This window comes from Ambystoma mexicanum, chromosome 4p (genome assembly GCF_040938575.1).
Source record: "Ambystoma mexicanum isolate Mex_15411 chromosome 4p, UKY_AmexF1_1, whole genome shotgun sequence".
NCBI lineage: Eukaryota > Metazoa > Chordata > Amphibia > Caudata > Ambystomatidae > Ambystoma > Ambystoma mexicanum.
The window spans coordinates 1,163,677,860-1,163,694,321 of record NC_090927.1 but is presented as its reverse complement, the minus strand read 5'-3'; the positions used below and the strand labels follow the sequence as shown (position 1 = coordinate 1,163,694,321).

Genomic DNA, 16,462 nt, shown 5'->3' with positions numbered 1-16,462 from the left:
CAAGGGACCGGGAGAGGGTTTGAGAGTGCAAATCATCCAACCAGGGCTGGGTGGCGTCCCTGTGGATACCAGGTGAGCGTAACAGGAACGCTGGCAGGGTTCTATAACTGCCTTTCATCAGAGATGTCATGGAGTCAAGTCTATTTTCTTTTGAAGGCAGAGAAGGAGTGGCATGCTGGAGCTGAATTCCAGTGGGATAGTGGCAAACGGACCTACTGTTTCCGCTGCCTGATATCCTGGAATTACCACAATATTACAGGTGGCAGAAAGGGCACCAAATACCCATTCCATGGAGCCCCATAGGAATCCATGCAGGTTATTGCCAGTATTTCAGGCCCCGGTAATACCGGTGCCGGAAACACTGGCTTTGCTTTGCCAATGGGGGCCTGACATACCTCCAGCACTTAGCTGGACAGAAATCGGGGAATCCCCACAGCAAACCTGTAGTTTGCCGGTTTGTGAAAATTGTCGCTCATGGAATTACGAGCAATTTTCCTTGCAATTTTCGCTGACCGGCAAACTTAGAATGATCCTCATAAAGTACAATCTGCAGAATTCAGTGACTGCATTCTCCTCTCATTATCTTTGTTATAGACTTTGATACTTAAACTATAATCCCAGAAATCTGTTTCTGAGCAGGCACTTTGTTACTTAACATACAATTCACTGTCTATATTTTTCTTCTCTCAATTTTTCATAGATACTTTGGTACCTGAATTACAGTCTGCAGAAGTCATTGTATGTGCTCTCCATCTCCCCCAGTCTTTCTTAGACCCTTTAGTACTTTGGCTAATATTACCAGAATTCAGTGGCTGTGCTTTCCTTTTACACAACACTTAAGTACTTGAACTAAAATTCCCAGAATTCAATGTTTAAGCTCTCGTTCTCTTACAATCTTGCTGGAGATGTTGGCACTTGAACCTCTTTTTCTTTAAATCCTTTAATGGCTACTTTGGTGCTTTGACTACAGTTCTTAACATGCAACATAAGGCCCAACTTGTGTGTACATTATCTCCAGTGTCTCTCTTCCTCTTGGCCATGTGGTCATTCCTTCTTGGCTTTCTATGGTTGGTGGCTTCGTGCAGCATACCGCTGTGCTCTCCAGATGTCAGGTGTATCCTTACAGCTCTCGAAAGAGCTTACATGGCACTCCTCGCAGATTCTCTGGGTAAGACTGAAACATGGGTCCAGCCCAACCAAAGTCATTACGTCTCCTGCACGGAGCACTCTTGTGGCCTCCTGTCCCACATCAACTCTTGCCTCTGTGTTGTCTCTTCTAGCTCTCCACCACTTCTCCCATTCTGATGCGTCTCTTGCCTTTCTCATATTTCTCATCATGTCACAGCATTGGCGGAGGGTGCCATAAAATCTTTTGGTCGGTCTCACTATCCCACTGATTCTTCGCTCCTCCTCACTCTCCTGCATCCTCAGTCTGTCCTCTTGTCACATTGCCCAGAGAGGGCAGGTGATACATCTCAGACCACCATCTTGGATATCATTGCCATTTCTTTCTAGAGCTGTTTGGTCAGAGGTGAGTTTTCAATGTTTGCCTGGTTTATCAATGGTTAGCTGGCTGTATTTCCGCTTGCATGTGCACCTGTAGAAGGGATAGGCCTGGAAGTTTCCTTCTGGGTACTCTGAACCAAAGGAGAAAACTAAATTCCTACCTTGGGGTCAAGGATACTCCTTGCCCTCTTAGGTTTGTTAAACACGCCTACGTTCTGGACATCCATCTGGATCACCTCCACTGCATGTGGATTTTCAGGAGGTTCCGCCACTTCAGATTTAACTGAAGGTGCCTTTATTGTAAAGGACATACACCAGACATGGTGTGTGACGGGAATACTAAGGTTCTTGTCAGCCCTAGGATTGCCTCCACAGCATGTGGTGGAGTGTCCAGGTTTTGAGATTCAAGGACCCCCTCCACTGCCTGTGGGGTTTCAGGGGGACTTGCTGCCTCAGCTGAAGGAAGTGTCACATCAGTGACTGGAACAGTGGCATTACACCCTGTTATTGATTTGACAGAAACACTCAGGTTTTTATCAAGATTATGAATCATCTCCACAGGATGTGGGTTTTCAGAGGGTTCAATCACCTTAGTGTTAACTAAAGGTGGGATCACCTATGTGACCTAAACAAAGTTATTACACAGTATGGGTTGAACAGGAACACTTAAGTCCTTGTGAACCACTTCCACGGTATGTACGTTTTCAAGGGGTTCTTCCACCTAAGTGTGACCTCTGTAATGGCATTACACCATATTAGGGATAGGACAGAAACATTTACGTTTTTCTCTACCATATAAACCACTTCCACAGTATGTGGATTTTCAAGAGGCTCAGCCACCTCAATGTTAGCTAGAGGTGGGGTCACAGCAGTGACCCCAGTTTTTGTGTGCCTAGGAACGTGGTCCCTATTTGAAGCTATGGGGTTTTCACCCAAGTGTCCTTCTTAGTGGCAGGATATGCCCTTGTCTGAGGAGGTGTCCCCTAAGGTGACCTCTCTGTCTTCAATTTTAAGAGCCTCAACCTGTTTATAAGGTGGCTCAGCTGAGTCTAAGACAGCAGCTTTTCATGCTACAATTACTGCTGACAGGCCATACCAGGAAACACAGGGTACACAGAGATGGGACTTTGAGACCTCCCTTTATTCTCATGTCCCCTTAATGGGTTTAGATCTGGAGAAGGTCTCTACTCATATCTCTTTAAGAGAGTGTGTCTCACCCTACTATAGTTAACTCTTTCAGCCTCATTTATATCCAAGATAACATGATAGTCACTCTTGGGAAGCCTACAAAGAACCCTGGGTATCTGATCACTTTCACTCAAACCAATGTTTTTACAAGTAAGGTCAACGTTTTCAGCCATCCACAATGTCATCCTTCCCGTCATACAGACGCACCAACTCTTGGATCCTGGAAGCTTCACACTTATCAGACCCTGAAAAATAAGAACTGTCCAACAAAATAATTTTCCATAGATGAGTCAGAATTTTTTTCCTAAGGTTATAGCCCATAAGACGTTTCCTTTTCAATTTCATGAACATTCCATGAGTTAGGCTATTGGGCAAGGACAGGAGAAGGAGAGCGGGGTGAGCTATCATCATCCTCTTCATGAGAACCTTCATACTCATCCTCAAACTTGCAATTGGAAAAAGTGAGAAAGGGGATACGTTGTATCTTCCCAGCACTCCACATAAGGTGGGGTGTGCTGGCTCACTTATACAAAATGTAAAAGGGGATGAAAATCCATCTTTATTACTTGGGAACAGTAGTTCACCCAAGTACATGAAAGAGAAATTAACAGGGGAGCCGAAAGGGTCAACCCAACCTAAGCTCAAAAGATATAGGAAACTTTAACTCCAACCAAACACTTTGATGAGACATAAAAAGGTCACCCATAAAAGAGTAAAAGACAAGGTGACCATGTCAAATAGTTACCAAGTCCAAGCAAAAGATTCTGGGGTGGACACAGGTCAGGAAGATTTATCACTAATATGGAAATCTTACCGAACACTCATCACTATTGAAATGGAACAATGCGGATGCTGCTACCCAGTTTGTAGGCAACACAATGCAAAGAAGGCTCTTGTCTGACTATATCAGCTGCAGAAATCTCCTTAGTACGAGAATGATCAAAAGACTGATTCACTCACACCTGCGCTTCAGCAGATTGCACGTGTGCATTGCCACCCATGCACGTTTTTTCAATGTAATGGATTTTCTTTGGCACGGCAGTGTACTCTGCAGCAGTGCAACATTGATCGTGCTTGGTGTGTTGTGGTTCAGGTTTGCTAATCTGTCCTTTACTCGTGTTTGTGCTAGGGGCACTTTTGTGACCTACGCATTGTTTGCAGTGCAGCAGATGCTAAACTTTCTCTAAAGCAGCCCCGGAAGGTTGTTGGGGGGATACCCAACTGTGACACCATTTTGCCCTATAAAATGATCCCTGAAAAATGTCTGAAAAGCACATTTGACAGCCATATGGATCGTTTAGGGCCGTGGTGGTTTGTCTGTAATTGAGGTGATGCCAGTTTGCTCTATTCCAAGATGCAGGGAAATGTCGTCATGATTTGAGGCCTTGTGGATCTGCATGATCGAAGGATGGGCTCGTGGCCTGTGACGTCTTGCTCATGGTCATGAGAACAGCCAAAACAAGTTGTATAGTTGCATTAAGCCTTCAAAATGCAGCTATTGCTTCCAAGGCGACGCAATATAACATTGCTACGAGGGGTATTTTCCGGCATAATCGTAAGGCGGTTATTGCAGATCGCTTTGCACTTGTTTCCTCAGGAGGGGCTGTTAAATTATGTTTTCAGGTAGGAAAAATTGAATTTTCTTATGGTGGGTCCGTGACGGTCTGCTTGTGATTGTTATAATGTGTGCTTTGTACTTAGCGAGTGAGCAAAAGGAATTGTGTTTTTCATGCTATGTTATTCTTGTTTTGATTTGAGCTTGCCAACGTTTGATTTTTCATATGTACTGTAGTCTATAAGAATTCGACAAATATGTTTTCATCTTAGTACAGAAACTTCTGTTCTCTTAAAAAAAAAAAAACACATCCAGAATGAATGGTGTACAGTATAGGAGGGCACAGCTGGCCGGAGTGGCATGCGCACGAGGCTGCCTGTTGCTGGTTGACCGCATTGGACATATTTTTGCAGCAGCTGGAGTTTAAATCCCTGTTCCCAGTCATCTGCGAAGGGCAGCCTGGCACACTGTTTGCAGCCACGCTTGTTTTTGTTTTAAAGAAATTAGAAACCATGACTAGTTTTTACAAAGCCTGCCTGTATACTCATACATTTCAGAAAGGTGAAGAGTGGGTACTTTTTTTTACAATATTATGGGGAAGATTTGGAGTTTCCATTTGAAACATGGCTCCCTAAAATATGTTTAAACCAGCTAAATAACAAAATACAACTCACCCCCTCAGTTTTATAACCCTAAAGAACACTGTACTCAAATGTCTACTACCAACAGCACAAGCACAATTTCTGCCCAATTGTTTTGGCAGTGTATTCATGTTTGAAATATATATTGTTTTGCTTTAAAAAAAAAAAAAGGTACCTACCCCACAGAATGTGATCAGTGGCGCAGGTACTAGGCTCGTTCGTGCCACGTATTTTGAGTGCAATGCAGTATTTGTTTCGGGCAAGTGTGGATTGAAGATATTGGTAAGGAAAGGGCACAGCAGTACGTTTTGTATGTACGCATGGGCATGTGTGGTTGCGTAACTTGTTGGTGCTGGGCTGTATTTGGGAATGTAACACTACTTTGAGAGGCACTGGAGTATTTTTGGGTTTGGCTGGACTGGGGGAAATAGTACTCATGTGCAGGCGAGGCCAGGGAATCTTTGTAGTAATTGAGTGCTCGAAGGTGGGTGCTCTACATGGTATTTTTTCCAGGGGTTGATCAGTTCCATGTTCTTTCTTCACCTGCAATTACAACGCCAGGCATCAGAACGTGTACATTCTAATGAAAACGTTTATCGAAATATTCTTCTTCTTTTTTTGTTTTTTTGGGGGTACCCCCAAACACTCCCTCCCCCACCCATCTTTACCTATTCACTAGCCTCCCCCCCCCCCACAACCACTTATTTGCCCTTTGCCACCCCCCGTAAAAAATTCGATTAACGTTTTCGTTATAATATACACTTTGAAAGGCCTGGCGTTGCAATTGAAGGCTTTGAAAGGACGTGGTGCCTGGTTGATCTAGGGTTCATTATTGAGAGGAGGGGCAAAGCAGGCTTTTTATCCATTGTATGGCACAATAAAACGGCCACATTTTGTTTTTTAGCAAACTAGGGGATGTAAAGGGTCTTCAGAAGGCATTATTTTCTAGAGGTCTTGAACGTACTAGAGTTTATTTTAGAATGACTAATTGTAATGTGGAGCATTAAAAGGGGACACAAAAGGTATAACGCGAATTGGTGGTGGTGGGAAATTCCAGAGCTTTCAAAGTGTCATGTAGGAAAGCGAAAGAGCATTTAAGAAATCAAGAGCCAATTAAAGGTTTGCTTCCTATCTTGAGCGCTTTAGGAGCTGTGCTGTAGAAAGGTCGTATTTTGCATGGCCCCTTGAGGCCCAGAGGGTAATTTATGTGTTTCCAGGTGGAAGGAAATTATGACGTGCAAGATAATTGGAGTATTTCTATTTGGATGGGCCAGTATGGCGCGGTGTAGTGATTCAAGGTGAGCAGGGCTATTTTCGTTGGAGGTATGAAATATTTATACAACACCTATCACCACTATAGTGGTCTTACAGTGCTTGGCCTTGTCCAAAAGGTGGCATATTGTGACCCTGCCAGGGTGTTGCCAGACCTTTGTCCGTGGAAAGGAAGAGGACGTTTGCGAATGAGGTGGTAGGAAAGAGAAATTGGACAAAAGAATGGCCAAAATCAGAGAGGAAAAACAATTGGGGTGGAAGGGGATAGAGTTGTCGAAGTACGGATGCTTGTTTCTCAAATGTGGTAAGCTATTAGTAAGCATCAGTGTTGGACCAGGAGAGTAGATCTCGGTTTAAAGCAGAGTTTTATTGTGACTGTGTTGAGATGGATTTCTAGAATCAGGTCTGGTGGACAGATTTTAGGATCTCACTAGTACTGACGAACAGGGAGCTCTGAGGGTTAGCCAAAACCCAATCAAGGCACATGGATCAGCAGTCAAGACTTAGTCTCAGGAGATTGTGAGTGCGGTTATGGGCCCTCAATGATTCAACATAGAATAGTACAGAATAATTCAAATTAGGCAGTTATGAAAATAGTTATTTATTTTGGGCCTTTAGAATACACTGTAAAATGGCACTAGTAGGTAGAACTATGACACAATACTCTATAATGCAAATATATACAATTACCAGTATGTTCACTTATTATACTTCATCAAATAACTCAACCAAACAATGCAGGTAAGTAAAGCAGATGCAGTATTATGATGAGAACCATTCAAAAGCACACTATCCAAACTCTAGGGAAGTCTATTTCATAAGAAAAGATGCAGCTAAAGGTGTCATTTTAAAAACAACACATAAGCTGCAGCCTTTGCGCAGCATTTGGAAAACAAATGCAAAAACGCATGTGAAGTGTTTTGCAGTCACTCAAATAAAACTATAACTGCCAAGGCCTGAGGAGCAGTTCAAGTACCAAAAAATAACCTTCAAGTTTTGTTAAAAGGTGGAACTGCTTAACTTCAGGAGAAATATAAAACATCTGTGTGCAGTGGATGGTTTTAGTATTTCTGTTTTTCTTTTTCTCTCTTGTTCTTCTCCCCGCCCTCATTTCCCCTGCCCCTTTTAAAACTCCTTTTACGTTACGGGTATGATAGCGGAGTTAATTTTGTATCTATTCTGCAATATGTACACAAAAATGATTGTCCTATATTATTTGTTCATGTACCTTTGAAAATAATAAAACATAATTTGAAAAAAAAAAGAAATAGAAAAGGAGTTTCAAGAAAGAAAAACGACTTTGCAATTTATTCTGCTATGTTTTGGGGGAAAATATAAAATCAAGGGGGACAGGAAAATGTACATTTTAAAAGCTGAAAATGTGAGTGGGACGACATTAAAGTAAGCCTGTACTGTGATGTCTGTGTTTTGCCCGTGTTTAGAGTAGCCCTTCGAAGGCACACACCAGAAAAATTAGAACCCACTAGGGAAAAAGTCCCAGCACACCTCTTGCCAGGAGAACAAGGTTTAATGATATGATATGGCATTTATAACGCGCCTATACACAAGTGTTTCAAGGCGCGACAATACAACTATGTGCCATCAAAGAGATCTGCTGCCACGGAGCGCTCTGACAAAAACTGCACAGGCAATGGGTTTTAAAGATGCTCAACATCACAAGTGACGTACATTACATAGGTTGCAAATCCATGTAGCTGGTTGATGCGACCCTATACAAATATAGACTGCCCCATATGGGATGCCAGGTGATCGGTCCCAACCTCTTCTGTTCATCTTCTTCCATGTGAGGATCTTCTTCTTCCGTCATCGGGTACAAAGACTTCTAATTGGCAGTTTAGTTACACAATTCATTATTTCCTAGCTCTACAGTGGACCTGGGACATGAGCAAGGCAGATGCTTTCGAGGTCATGATAACTTCTTAGAACTACGTGAACCCTTGCTCCATCACAGACATGCCAGCGCCTCACAACTTTCCCACCCGCAGCCTAAATTTGTTACCTTCTGCCCTGGCTCTTCGCAACACAAATCACACGAACTGATGGTGGGGGAAGCCCGTCCCTGCTCGTTGATCTTCCGGATCGATTGGCCAATGTACAGTTTCATGGCCAAGGGTCTTGGGCTGGTCAGTGCACTCAAATGCTTGTGTCCTGCTCTGTTGGGGTCCCTGGCCGCTATAACTTAAAGATCTGGACTGGTGAAAACCTAAAGCCCTCACCCCCCTTCTCGTGGTATAGTTCAAAGATCGGTTCTGGCCCTCTCTTGGCCTTGCACGGCACATTCCTTCTGGGTTATGTTGGGATTAAACTCCCAGGTCGATATGAGGGCTACTAGGAGTTCGCAGACTCTTGTAAGGCCCAACACCTTCCCCCAAAAGTAACGTAGACCTATTCAGACAGCAAGTTCAAACTGCGGTTTATTACAGACAAAGCCAACAGGGATCAGTACAAGGATAAAAGGAATCCAAGGACCACTCAACGTCTCCTGGCTCGCAGGCCAGTTTTGTCCTAAAGTTGCGTCATAGTGACGTCACAACCTGGGCCCCTCTCCAGAAAACCTATAGAACTACTGGATTCGGTACTGAGTATTAGTCCATCTATAGTGGACACTATTCATGTTAATCTACTGGCTCTCGCAGGTCAGGTGGCTAGCCTGGTCCATACCCAAATTGCTATATCTAACAATGTTGTAGTATGAGGGTCTTACCATTGGTTCTTGCCCGTTGCTACCCACCCCTAAGAGCCTGAACTGTAATTGGCTAGAGCTCACCTCTCAGACCTGGGATCCGCAAAGGTTCTCAGCTCTTGGTGTACCTTCTCAAGGTAATAAGAACGACTATGTGTCTGCATTGTAATTTGTGTGTACTATCATAGACTATGAGAGTGCTTGTTCATCTCGTGCAACACTTGTCTCACGTTGTAACATCTTTTTTGCAAGCTTCTGTCTGGCGGTGTGAGATCGGCTTTCTTTCCCAGCTTTGATTTCTGTCTATTGTCTGAGTCGGCCGGGTCTTGTGTTCGGAGACCATGATTTGGAGCTCTGCAGCTCTGAATTATGAAGAATTATTCACCTTTATTGCAGCTGGTGTGACTGTCGTTCAGAGAATGGAATGTCACTCATATCTGGTGGCCTTGGCAGCGGGTTTTGTCTCACACGTTTGCTCTCTGTTCAGCCTGAATTCAGCTCAGCTCAGCTCTTGCTGAGTCTGTGACCTGCTGTAATTTCCCTAAGCCATAATGTGGCTTATACATGTTTGTGCTATTCTCTATTCTCCATATGTTACTCACACGTGGCTCTGAGAGTTCCCATAGGTGCTCCTGCAGTTCCATAAGGTTAATTGAGTATAGCATCTGCAAGCTTCACTCCGGATCTCTGCTTCTTGCGGTTTCTACTTTGCTGCGTTAAGCTAATGGCAAAATAATAAATGCAATGACAGTATGTATATGTATCTGTCCTCCAACTCCAGAACTGTACGCTCGTGTTCTTCGTGTATTTGAGTGTGTGTTTGTGTCCTGATGTGCGGATGGCACGTGTGCTTCCTGTCTAATGCTGCCAAGTCATGGTGTCTCTAACAACGTCAGTAACGTGGCTTCTTGGTTCTTTATTCAATACTGTCAATAGAGGTCTCTTTAGTTGCAGCCTGAGGCTCTTTGCCCACTCTGGGTAAGGCTTGTACTGCACCCGGTCTATAGGGCTGGCTGAATGGGTACCTCTCGACATACTTATCGATCATTGGAGCACTGGGAATTGGTCCGAAATAGTATGGGCGATCACAGTATCTTCTGGCCTTCTTCCGTGTTATGTACCTTATAGGAGGGGGGTTGAGGGGGTAAACTTCCCCTGTTTGTGGAGCGGCAATTTGCTGTGGTGAAAGTTCCGCGGGTCAGGTGCTGGTGCTGCCCCTTCCGATTGTAATGTCACATAGTACGCAAGTACTGCGTGACATTACAGAAGTCAGCGGCTCCCTCTGACCACTTTCACGCCACTTGGGTGGAGTGAGCTGGGGGCATAAGCACAACAATACAAAACACTTCAGGTCCCCCTGCAGCTAAGACCAGCCCCTCCCTTCACAATGCCGGTAGGCAACTGCTAATGGTGGGCCATCAGTCACTGAATGGTTTCATGCTGGCATTGTGATGGGAGGGGAGGTCCAGTGGGCTTTTGGGAGTGGGCGTGCCTTGCAGGGACGCACCGTGGGCCCCGACACAGTACAAACGGAGACCCGTTTGGGCCCATGGTGCGTCCCTGCAAGCCCAGAAAATGGCAAAAATAATAGTTTAAAGCGGCGCTATTTCTTTCATGCTGCTTCTTTTCCAAACTATATATCAATTACACTTTAAAACACTTCCATGGCACTGGTGATGAGTTACTTCATTATGCTGATAATAGTTTTGACAAGTGTTGCTGAGTAAATATTCTTTAAGCCACGACCCTGTTTATTTATTTATTTATGCAATGTTTGTCGGGTACTTGGACACGGATGATTTATTTATGCAATGTTTGGCGGCTACCTGTATCCGACAAACATTGCATAAATAAATAAATATACAGGTACCCGACAAACATTGCATGAATAAATAAATGATCTTGGTCCATTTATCCATATAACAAGTCAACAGTCAGACTTTACTGTATCAAAGCACACACTTGATTCCCATTCAAAGAATCTTAAAGTGATTGTTTATTGTGTTCGGGTGTCTCCTTGTCATTGCCATTTTGGCTTAGGTTGCCTCCAAACCCCCTTCAGCATCTAGTGTTCATTGTTGGTTGTATATGCTGCATCCTATGCCATATTCATGTTCTCTTGGTGTGCCCATTCCTCATTATCTGCAGCCTAAGTGGGACTGGGGCATACAATTGTCTTGGGCACCAGTGAAAAAGTGGCCTACCGTTGTAAATGGCAATTCATTCTTTATGTGACGGACTGTTTGACTTTGGGTAGGAGTCCCTTAATGGTGTAGTTTGGGAGTGGCGCGCTGGGTGTGGTGGGAGTGGCATGCGGGGTGCGGTGGGAGTGGTGCGCGGGATGGGGTGTGGTGGGGGGGCATTCCTAGTTTTTTGCCCTGGGCACCAAATGGACTAGAAACTGCCCTGGCCTAAACCTCCCACTGAACCACCCCTCCTGTGACCGGAAGAGACTTGTTTGCATGTGGCATTGGGTAAATGTTGGTAGGAGGATGTGATATTCCGCAGCTGAAACACTATTCAGGTCCACACTGGTGGTCCTTGAATAATGTGGCCCCGTCTTCCCCCCCTTTGCTGCAGGGGTGCCTGTTTCACCCCTGGGAAGCTTCATGAAAATGCTTGTTTTTCTCCAGCTCCTGTCTGCGCATGTGTCTCCATGTGCTAAGAGGTTTATTAAATATGTCACACACACAGAGCGTTCGCCTGTCATATCGCCTCACTGTTACACCTTGCTGGCGTTCTGGGGGGTGGGAGGGCACCTCACTGAAACTTGGACGCTGTGTGCCGCCACAGTAAGGACTGGGCGTTGATCTCCGAGCCCCTGCCTCGCATCCGTGGTCTGCATTCCACGGGCTCGGCCTGGCACATGTTACGGAGCGTGGGTTTTATTTAGAAACATGACCAGCGTGTGTGACTATACACAGGGCTCGGGTTATCGGCGGTGTACGGTGTCGCCAGCCCAGTTGCATGCTAGCTGCTCTGCATGCAAGGGGGACCTTTGCCCGCTTCAGTGTATTTCCCAGGTCTCGACCCGCAGAACCTCATCTTTGATGCTGAAATCCTTGATGGCGATGGTGGTGGCGGCGGCAGCGTCCGATTTTTGTGCGGGGCGCGTGTTAGACAATGGCAGCGTGGACCCCGACGACCTCCCGGACTGCAACTGCGATGTTTCCAGGCAGGCCATTTCCACACTCAGTTATGTGTTTGTGTTTGCCCTTTACAATATGGTTGGTTGTCAGAAGAATAGCGTGTTGAGTTGGGCCTGCGTGCTCTGCGCTGACGCAGTAGAGCGTGGGAAAAGCAATCCGAACTGCTTCAACCCATAGACTGCCTCACCTAAACACCATTTATTTTCTGTAATCGTTTGCGGAGTGTTTCCATGCATTTAACCCTGATTTTCTGCAGGGTTCTCACTGTGATCGTAGTGCATGGAAACGCGGTGGTTGTGTGCTCACCGCTGCTCTCGTGTGAATAAATGGGTGTGCAAAAAATTGACGCTATATAACTAGATGCGTTTCTCACGCCGTGAATGCAGTTGCCTTGAAGTTCTACCTAGATCAGATTTGCAAAACCTCTGGTAACATTTAGGACCCTCGTCGGATGGGTTGCAATGAAAGAATTCTTAATTTGGGCAACTTCCTTGTGTATTTTTGTAAATACACATAGGGCCCGATTCATGGAATTTTTTGCACGCTTCAAAGTGACTTTTCACAGCTGAAAAGTGGCTTTGCACTGCCGACACAAACCCTGATTCATGGAACTGTATTGCAAAGCCAGTGCAAAGGCATTTTGTACTGCAAAAGTGACCACTTGCACTGCCTTTGCCCTTCAATAATACACTTTGCACACTTCCATGAATCAGGGTTTGTGTCAACAGTGCAAAGTCACTTTGAACCGTGCAAAAATTCCATGAATGGAGCCCATAATGTCTGCATGAGGTGTAGCTATTAAGTCAAGGGTCAAAGACACGTTTCCCAGTGTAGTCACATTCTTGAGTCTGGGTGGAGATTACTTAAACAATTCCCAGTAACAAAACGCTACCGAAACATACCCTGTGAATGTTGCCGTGTCTCTAACTTTTCCACCTGTGGTGCAAGCGGCGCTCCAGCTCTTTCTAACAACATTTGACCAGGTTAGGGAAGGGTCGGGGGCGTGCTGTAAACTGAAGGGGCTCTAAACTGGAACCTATGTCACTTGTCCTCTCTGTCCGGCGATATGCACTGAGCAAGGTCATTGGGAGTTAGTGTGCTCTGAAAAAAGGTTTCCTAAACATGCATGGGCTGCTCTCTGTGCTGACAGGAGGGTCACGGTTGCAAGACTTAACAGGCCAAGATGCCCGGTGAGTGCAACCCCTGCCAACTGCACCTGCATAATCAAGCACCTCCAGTAACGCTCACGGCCAGGGTTCCAGCAGGCTGGTGACTGCCCTGCCTGCCTGCCACCACCTCGTTGGATCTGCCAGCCTCTCAGTGATGAGTGCTCTTATAAGCCTAGTCCTCCTAAACAAATGTTTCACAATGCTGCATTCACAAAGCAGGTGTGGCTGTTGTTCTTGGCCTCATGCTTTAGGTTTATAATTCTGCACCATTATCATTGACAACTTAGGACCGATGCATGGAATATTTGCCTGGTTCAAAGTGACTCAGCAAAGTGTATTTTTGCAGTGCAAAGTCAGCACATAGTCATTTTTGCAGTACAAAATGGCTTTGCCCGGACTTTGCACAGCAAAAATACACTTTGCACGGTTCCATGAATCGGGGTTCCTGTCGGCAGTGCAAAGTCACTTTGAACTGGGCAAATATTCCATGAATCGGGCCCTTAGTCCCGAAAGGTTGCAAACTGATTCTGCATAACGTTATGGATGATTCAGCAACTCTCTTCTTCTCCTCACTGAATATGCACCAACATGGCACAGAATAATTTTCCAATATATAAAATTAAGATATTTCTAGTTATGTTTGGTAGATGCCACTGTTTGCACTTCAGTGTAACTTCCGCTCCAAGAAAAATACTGCTACCAAAAAATAGAAATTGCAATACAAAGATAGTATCTTTCATTCACTTTCGGGGTCCAGCCGTGCCCCTCTCGTCTCCATGAAGTATTTGAGGACCGGGGAAAGGTGTTGCACAGTTTTCTAAGCATGCAAGTGCAGGTTGGCCTGGGTCTAGCAGTAACCTGGATTCTCTTTTGCTTCCTCCTCCTCCTCCTCCTCTTCCCCACAGAGTGAAGAAGCTGAAGGAGACTCTGGTTGCTGTGCAGCAGCTGGATAAAAACATGAGCAGCCTCAAATCCTGGCTGGCGCACATCGAGTCGGAGCTCTCCAAGCCCATTGTCTACGACACCAGCGACTCCGAGGAGATTCAAAGGAAGCTAAATGAGCAGCAGGTAAAACATTACACGTAAGGTAGAAGAATAAAATCCCGAGCACATTTTATCCCACCTTGAGAAGCCCGAGTACCGGATCGTACTTGGGGTACAAGGCTCCATCGCTGGACCTACCGGACGCCGCTCACTGATGCTCCCACGCCGAGGTAAGGCACTGTGGTGAAGAGCTAGTGTTGGGAGAAGCGTTATGGCGCAATGATGGGGGCTTGGTAGCCTGCGGAAGCTTTCCGGTCTGGAGCAAGTGCCGCTGCGGTCCACCTGCTCCGCGAGTGGCATGGCATTGATGTGGAATGTGTTGGTGCGGGCCGAGTGAGGAGAGTGCCAATGCAGTAATGATGGCAAGAGAACAAGTGCACATGCGCTCGCCAACCTTTGCCACTCTGGTCCTTGAGTTGCCCGCAGTGTACCAGTTGACTGAGTGGTGAGCATCACACATCTGTGCTAGGTTGCAGTACAGCTGCAACTGACTGACTGCACAAGTGTAAAAGGGGGCAGCAAGCCTTTCATAATGCGCAAGCAAGGGAAAGAATTGGGCACTGCACCCTTCACCAGAAGGTCCTCAGTGGGCAGCACCTTGCTGAAAGTTTAGAGTCAAAATTTGAGTGCCGTGTGCTTCGGTCACATTTTGATGAATGCTGGCATGTCATTTATCTTTAATTTGATATTGACATTCTATGTACAGTCCAAAGAGGCGTACAATAACGTCTTTACTCATGTTTGGTAGTTCTGTAGGTTTTTTCCATTTCTCGTTTGCTTCTGTTGCTTTGCACGGTGTATTGTTTTTGTATGTCCTTTCATGACCTCGAACGTTCCATTTGGACATGTACACCACCCGGCATATAGGATGCACTCAGCTGGAGGTTTGGCCATAGGTGTGAATGGAAGACAGTGAGAACTCACACTTAGAATACCGGTCCCATCACTAGGCTTCATACGTAAGGCTGTTGTCATGTACACCCTTGAGCACATATAAATATGGAGTATGACACATGCGCATCAGACATGGTCAATTGACACATGACACCCAAAAGGAATAGAAGAATTCAAAAAGCCCAGTTTCTGATCTGGTTGGATTATTGACCATGCACACAGTATAAATTATATTTACGCTACAGCACCCGACTTCCTACAGCTTCCCCCGTCCTCCACTACCCTTCATTGTATTCTTTAGCCCATGATCAGCTATTAAACCAAAGCTACTGGGCTTAGAGATTGTCAATGAGGGCGCCCATGTTGTTGCTTCAGTATTTGCAAGCAAAGGCTATCATTATTAGTGTAATATATAGCGGTATAAGTGAAAGTTAGCTTTGAGCAATAACACACAAATATCTGTCACAAATATCCAACTTTGCTAAGGAGAACCCACCGCGCGCGTGTGCGCGCACACACACACACACACACACACACACACACACACACACACACACACACACACACACACACACACACACACACACACCCACCCTCCCCCCCCCCTCCTAGAAAATGGATTCAATGCTAAAAAATGGATTCACCAGGCTTGCTTAAGGAAGAGTTTTTATTACCCTGGCAAAAAATATCCCTTCACAAATGGAATCACTCCTCCTTTTCAAGCTTAACTGCCGAGCTTTAATCAAGTCTATGCAAAAAAGGACGAGCTTGTGCCTCCTTAGCACTCACAGTTAACAGTTCTTCACAATTCACGGAAAGTTTGCAGACACGTTTTGATTTTGTGTAAAGATGTCATGTTTAGTGTCAGCGCATATGTAGAGCATGAGACTCAAACCTGCAGCTCTATAAAGGTTTTGGGCTACGACCCCACTGCTCCCTGATCACTGACTGTGTTGGCTATGGTTATGTTATGTTGATTTATACCGTGCACCGCTGCCACCCAGCGGTAGTCTCATTGATGGGAGTTGCAGTCTGAAACATCTGCAGAGCCAAAGCTTGCGACCGCTGATATGCAGTCATGTTGATTGGTGTTGTGTGTATTGACGTTCCATCTGCAAGCACTTTTCCAAGCAGGTGAATTTGTTATCGGGATACTTAATCTGGGTCTCTCATGCGTGCTCGACATTTGTCACATAAGGGGTCTTTATTTTCTTAACACTTTATCCAAAGGTCACTTGGCTTGATACAGTGCGGGCTCTATTTCTTGGTGTTGGCTTCAGTGGTTCCCGACTGATTGTGCTTTGCAAGGTGTGATAGTTGTGGATTGTTGCATTTTTTAA

General features: G+C 45.3%; 1 protein-coding gene across 18 annotated transcripts in view; it reads left to right on the top strand.

Annotated features, from left to right (window-relative positions):
* SYNE1 (spectrin repeat containing nuclear envelope protein 1) overlaps positions 1-16,462 on the top strand; it is a 1,651,720-nt gene that overhangs the window by 1,486,025 nt on the left and 149,233 nt on the right. For 17 of the 18 annotated variants that reach the window (XM_069606781.1, XM_069606782.1, XM_069606785.1 and 14 more), the window contains one exon: positions 14,090-14,252. In XM_069606781.1, coding sequence (XP_069462882.1) covers positions 14,090-14,252 — 163 coding nt within the window. Of the gene's footprint in view, positions 1-11,866; positions 12,042-14,089; positions 14,253-16,462 lie in introns of those variants that run through there. The other variant, XM_069606797.1, reaches the window with a different exon arrangement.